This window comes from Coffea arabica, chromosome 2e, assembly GCF_036785885.1.
Source record: "Coffea arabica cultivar ET-39 chromosome 2e, Coffea Arabica ET-39 HiFi, whole genome shotgun sequence".
Taxonomy (NCBI): Eukaryota; Viridiplantae; Streptophyta; class Magnoliopsida; order Gentianales; family Rubiaceae; genus Coffea; species Coffea arabica.
Window position 1 is genome coordinate 38,116,177 of NC_092313.1, and position 7,117 is coordinate 38,123,293.

General features: G+C 35.2%; 1 protein-coding gene across 5 annotated transcripts in view; it reads right to left on the minus strand.

Annotated features, from left to right (window-relative positions):
• The window catches only part of LOC113732499 (uncharacterized), a 28,107-nt gene extending 21,410 nt beyond the window's left edge, over positions 1-6,697 (minus strand). For 4 of the 5 annotated variants that reach the window (XR_003458778.2, XR_003458776.2, XR_003458775.2 and 1 more), the window contains exon 1: positions 156-6,697. Coding sequence is in view for 1 of the 5 variants with exons in the window: in XM_072080495.1 (XP_071936596.1) it covers positions 156-160 (5 nt within the window). In the remaining 4 variants the exon portion in view is untranslated. The remainder of the gene's footprint in view (positions 1-155) is intronic. The other variant, XM_072080495.1, reaches the window with a different exon arrangement.
• Between the last annotated feature and the right edge of the window lie 420 nt (positions 6,698-7,117).

A 7,117-nucleotide genomic window follows, 5' to 3' on the forward strand; every position in this document is an offset into this window, starting at 1 on the left:
GCTTAGCATTAAAAAATGACTACGATAAGAAAAATAACTGCTACTTAAAGTTGATTAGGTATAGCTAGATCTCGTTATTGTTTCCAAAATCCCTCTTTGTGGTTTTTAATAAGGGAAGAGAAGAACAAGAAGAAGAAAAGGATCAAGTAGCTTACCTCATCCATCAACACTAAAAGCAGCATCCCATAGTAGTCCTGCACATGCCACAGCAGCAAATCTACTTTAAGAACCTCCTGCAATCCTTTCTGTTCATGGTTCAGCAACCAAAATATAAAGGTTGCAAGTGGACCAAGAATCAATCCTTTCACGGGTTTAGCAACCGTTTCATCATTTTGCATGCATATATGGACTGACTATCTTCACAAGTTCAGCCTTGCAATCACTATATTTGCCTTTCCTTCTGGCTAGGTGGACACTCCAAGCCACCAACTCATATGCACATAAAAAACAGAAGAGTTTGGCTTAATTAAATAATATTACAAGCCAAAGCATTAGGTTGCACTTTGTATGTCCTCAATCAAACCAACATAATGGAAACAAGAAAAAACAAAGAAAACATAAATTAGGGTATAGCAAAATTCCAAACTAAAAAGGACTTGACCAAATAAGTAGATCATCTACCAAAAATAAAAAAAAAAAACTGAATGCAGATTTATACATGCAACCAAATTGATCACAGCCCCACAGCCATTCTCTTGCCTTTTTGATTACAAAACATATGGCCAGCTCCTTCCACTTATGCTAAACTCCTTTCCCTCCCTTGTACCAAAGAAGTAACAAGAATATTCCAAAAACCATGAAACCATTTTTAAGCACCCAAAATTTTATTTTATTTTATTTTATTTGGTATTTCCCATGTAAAAAATTGAAGAACAAAGAGCTAGCAATGAAAGAAGTTGTGAACAGTCGTATTCCATTTCTCAGTCCCTTCCAAATAGGTAACAAACACCATTTGCATCTAGGAAGGGGTTCTCAAGTTTATTTCTCTTGATACACAATGTTGTTGTAAAAGGAAAAATAAAAAATAGGCAAGGGTCTGCGCAATAATTCTTTGGTAGATGACTCGGAGAACACAATATCACTTCCTGTGTGCTTAGAAATTCTAGGATGAATGCTTTGATTAATAATTAAAAGTATGTGAACCACGTAAATAAGATAGAGATGATCTTAATGGAATATGACAAACTATTATGACGCTTTCTACTCTGTCGAGGCTTAGGCTGGTGTTTAGAAAAGGAACATCTTCTCAAATTGACTGGCCATAAAGAAACCAATCACATGGAATTTCACTCTGATTGTAAGAGGGCCTCGGCCATAGTGCTGAAAAAGATGGGATATCAATGCTACAAGTTTCCATTTTCAGCTCACAATCATCTTATGAGCACATTAAAGAAACCAATCAGATGGATTTTTGTTCTGGTTGTAAGGTAAAGGGCTGAAAAAGAAGGGATATTAAAGCTCAAAGTATTGATTTTTCAGGTTAAATCATCTTGAGATCACCTTAAAACAGCTGTGACCAAATTCTCTTAGCTGCGTCAGTGGTGAAAGAATATTGTTCCTCGTCATAACTGCCACAAAATTGGTCAGCATTTGGACCTTTATTAGCTCGTAATGTAGGCTTGGAGTAGGTTTAAGCAAAGAATAAGATAGTAAAGGCCCAAAAGATAAAAAATCATTTTTTTTTTTTAAGGATTAGAACCTGTGACCACTTCTGCATAGTGAGCCTCTTCTCAATCTCTCTCTATTTTTTTGTCCTTTTTGGGAACTAAACTATTGATATTTGAGCTTCTCTCAATCCTCCTTGCTTTCCTTCTTTCTTTCCTTTCGTTTTCCTTCTTTCTTTTGTTTTTCTTTTTTGAGAAGTAAACATCTGAAACTCGAGCATTGGAACTCAACATTCTTGTAATCCTTGATTTCATAAAAAATCACAATTAAAGTACTCTAACTTCCATGAAATAACTCTCAAAAAATTAACCCCAGTGTGGGGTGTGATCAGCAGGGGTTTTAACGTGAAATGAATTATCAAGTCTAAAGGCTCAAAGGGGACAACAAAGGCCACTGTGTTTAAGTAGGGAATCAAAGGCCAAACATCATCCTATTTTGTGGCAATTGAGATCGGGAACATCGATAAATTCAGCTACAGAGCTACTAAAACTTAATTTAGTAGCAAAAACATCTTAGTACTCTGTGAAACATGAAAAACAGAACTTTCATGTTTCAAGTTTTTATTTTCTAGGTGGGGACGATCATCAAGAGGTTTACAGAATGAACATAATTCATAGGCCCAAGGAGTTTGACAAGGTATAAACTGTATATGGGTAGCAAAAACATGGCCATCATCACATTGGTTTCTATTAAGTCAGCTCCTAAGATGATTGACTAGAGGCGGAGTTGCTAATTTCGTATGTAGTCATACAGCAAAAAGAACTTGAATATGAGAGCTAAGGATAGAGTATTCGGACATTTCTTTTTTCAAATTTTGCAACCAAATTTCAGTAGTTCAGTTTGCCGTGTTCAACCAAAATCATCTTTACATTTCTTTAAAAGTATAGTTCAACTTTGATCTCAATGTGAGTCCAAAGATGAATTTATACTTCAATTATTAACATAAGCATTCCTCCAGGAAACTCAAAAAAGTGTGCAATGAAGATGAAACATCCAAAAGTGTTTGAAAGCTATTTTCAAATTTCAACAAGACAGAAACTCATGGAATTGGCTAATGATGACTTTTGAGCACAGTAATGGATTTAGATAGGGCTTTTATATCATAAAGGAAGGAAGAAGTTGAGCACAAGAAAAAAGGAGAGAGAGTAGGGAAAGAAGAATGAGAAGACAGAATAAGGAGATGAGGGAGTTGAATATAAGGACACGTACAGAGGCACAAACTATACGTTTCAAAAGCCATTTGATTTGCAAAGTTCAATAAAATCTAATGGAATAAATAAGTAAATCCTCAACCAGTAGCTTCAGCATAAACGTGTACTACTACACACGTGCACGCATGTACAAATGACATTAGCCCATTGTTTACGATAATATCCATGATTCTGATCAAAATAATTTGACATTTGTTAGCCAAAATAAGGAAACTTGCTCAATGATTGCACAGAATTAAAAATTTTCTAATAAAGTACAGTAATCCAACAGCTTTCAAGTTAATTCACTACCAACTGTTCATATCACAAAAGAAAGAGATAAGCATTTTAGAGAAAATACACTAATTCTGTAATTATAGGGGCGAATGGGCCATATTCCATGAGACAGAAAGAAGCTGAAAAGAAGTCACCCCTAAGTAGCCTGTCTCCCAAAATACTCCAATTACACCAAGGGAAGCGAGCAATTTGACATAGTCCACTTAAATGCAACAATAATTACCAAGAAAGCACCAAGTCAGAATTTAGTCCTATCAATTAAACAGCAAATTTAGAATAGAGCCACTCAAAACTATGACCACAAAGATCCGATTATTTCATCCGCTTATAACACAACTAATTGATCAGGCTCAAACAAGAAGCATCTTTGCAGGGTATTATAGCAGACATATTTGCATATTTTGATGGTAGTACCAGTTAACAGCTCTAGAATGATGTCAAAAAAATGGCAAAACTCCATCGGACATGAAGAAACCAATGCAAGATAACTGTTGAATATGCAACAGAGTCACTCCCAAACCATGACGTAATGAAGCAAGCAATCAGGAGTAATACACATAATTGATAAAATCTGACTTGAGTACAAGTACCACTGCAGCAGTGACCACTAGAAAAAAAACTAACAAATCTAGAGGATATTACAATCATTAAACAGCACAAAATAGGATGAGTCTCTCAAGAAACTATGTCCATGAATCTCAATTTTGTCTGTATATTTGCACATCACTAATCTTTTGCATTCATATGCAAATTTAAAACCAAGAAACCAGAAACCAAGAAAACAAATTGGATATTAGAAGCAACAGAGTGTAGAAGGACAATTATTAAAACTAAAATGACGATACCCATTAGACCAAGTTTCCCTGAATTCCATCTAGTTTGTCTGATTAGGCCCAACTTTTTAAGAAAAATTCAATCATGAGACGCAACTACAAAAATGGGGGCTTTTTGTGATGAGCTCTGGTTGTCACAAAAAGTCCATTTTTCGTCATGAAAACTTTGCCTGATGGAGAGTTCATAACCAAAGCTCCGTCCCAATAGCCTGTTGCAAAAAGTATTTTGTGACAAAAACCACGCTTCGTCACCAAACTCTAGTGATGCGAGGCACACTGTCAGAAAAGAATTTTAGCAGTCCAAAAAAGTTCTCGTGACAAAACTTTACTTGTGACAGGGAAGAATTTTAGTTGTGATGGGCGCATTGTCAGAAAAGAATTTTATGACCAAACTTTCTCGTGTCGGTGCAACCATCAGACAATATGTTCATCGCATAAAAGGTTTTCTTGAGACCTTTTTTCTGACAACTGGCCAAGCCATTATCACCATTAATAATTTTGTAAAAATCGTACGAGCCTATCATTTAATTCCTCACATTCTATAACATTTGCTTCAGGGAAAAAATTCATTCTCAATCAAGCTGGCTGCTAAAAAACTGAAGGAAATGAACTTGTGCCAAAATTATGGACTTCATTCATTGTTACGCAAACGCTGTCAATACCAATCCATATAACATCCATGTTTAGAATTGCTAAAATTGCTGAAATAAGATAACATTTAAATCTCTTCTTGCCCTGTATTGAAATCTGCAATAGCATGGCAACTTCAACCAACCTAAAACAGGAAATGATATAATAGAATCAATCGGCTAAAAAGAATGAATAAGGTGAATACCAAAACAATTAAACTTTGAACTAACATATTCCACTAGATTAACTAGTCAAAGCTCTTAACACCAAAAGAAAGGAAACCCAAAGCTGCAAATTTACAAGCTATTGAACTTAAGCTGAACAAAACTAATTAACTATACGCATAATCTGAAAAGAGTAATTTAAACTCAAGCTTTGAAAACAGACTTGCAGTTTCCATCATTCCATAAAAAAGGTGCATCTCATGCCTTTCCTAAAGATTTATGATGATCATGCTGTTTTTACAGAATGGTGCTACGCCATTCTTGTTTCTTTTTCTTTTTAATTTTTTTTTTTTAAAATACACTTTTCTAGTCAAGATTCCATTTTCTTTTTTAATAATTTCATCTTTTATTGACAAAAACATGGACTGTAGAAAGATCTGGTTAACTTCTTTACACCAAACTAGATCAAACAAACAGGATTCGCATAGAGTTCATTTTCTAAATCAAATGTACATAGCAAAGAACCCACAAATCCATAATTGTTATCTAGATCATTTTCTTTTTTAATAATTTCATCTTTTATTGACAAAAACATGGACTGTAGAAAGATCTGGTTAACTTCTTTACACCAAACTAGATCAAACAAACAGGATTCGCATAGAGTTCATTTTCTAAATCAAATGTACATAGCAAAGAACCCACAAATCCATAATTGTTATCTAGGTAGTAGGTCCCATTTTATTATAGTTCAAAAATTCTCAAAAGAAAAAGTTGAATGTCCAGTAGCAAAATTCCAACCTTGCTAATTGCATTATATTTAAAGGGCTGCTCATTATGTATATATTCTAGGATCCAACTACACAAAGTGAAGAAAACACAACAATATACTCAGGAAAGTAGCCCTTTATAATATTCCACAATCCAAACTAAGCATTATCTAGAAAAAAACTATATCACATAGCCGCAAAGCATCATACCATCATCCAAAAGAAAACCAGGCAAAACCAACCATAAGAGCACTCTCAGAAGCCAATAATCGAACCATTAAAAAGCATTAGATCAGTCTGTAACATACCCGAATGGAGTAATTGTTAACTTTGCTTATAACTATTGATTATCATTTTCCTACATAATAGCTAAAAACAACAATACAGAACATCAGCATTAAAATACCTCTGACTTCAAGACTAAAGAGGAAAAAACCAAAGGAAAAGTAGAAAAAAGGTTCATACCACTCGGTAGAGAAAAATAGAAACAATTCCTTGTTTTCTGCTTCTTGGCCTCTCAGTGTCTCCTTTTTCTTGCGTATATACGTGACAAATAAAGAGGGAGAATGAAAGGTAATGGGCTATTTCTCGTCTTTTTTTTTTACTAAAAAGGTCAAAATATTCACTGAATTTCAGTACCAAAATCCTAACAACTCCCGTCTGAAAATCTGGAAAACTTTTGCTTCAATCAGACGGTGATAAAATTAGGACGGTACAATTGAAATACATCTAAAGGTAGAAAAATAAGTCAAAGACTTTCCAGATTTTAGGGACAAAAGCAAACATCTCATCTAAACAGGGCTTTGTGATTGAAGGAAATAGTGCAACCCAATGAGCGAGGTGAATCAAAGAATGGAGCACTTTTTTGGGCAAAACATCCCTGATTTTTAGGGTAACAGGGACTGCCTAATCAACAGCAAATTCGCTTCTTTGCATCCTTTCCAAGTACAATAAGCAGACAAGAATGGCAATTATGGAGTGGAAATTCAAGGAATTGGGTGGACTCAGCCGAAGAAGAGGAGAGGACGTCTGCCGCTTTGTTTCTTCTCTCCTGACTACAAGAGAACGAAGAGAAGACCACTAACCGTAGGCTAGTAATTAAAACATGAGGGACAAGCTTGTAATTAAAGGTCAAAGGACACAAATAACCCTATACAGTGAGCAATTGTTCGGGCCATGAGAAAAAAATCTAAAGGCCTTAATTAACGGAAGCTGCATTCCCAGCATGAAACGAAGAGAAGACCACTAGCCGTAGACTATTTTTAATTACAAAAACAGGGCTCAATAATTCCGCACTGTTCGCAGCCACTGTTAAAACATGAGGGACAAGCTTGTAATTAAAGGTCAAAGGACACAAATAGCCCTATACAGTGAGCAATTGTTCGGGCCATGAGAAAAAAATCTAAAGGCCTTAATTAACGGAAGCTGCATTCCCAGCATGACATTTCTCCCTGGTCACGTGGCTCAATGTAGAGCTATAGCACTTGTATTTTTATAGAGTAAAATACACGGAACCCCTTATGGTTTCGTAAAAAGACACATTACCCTCCTATCGTTTAGAAACCTACACA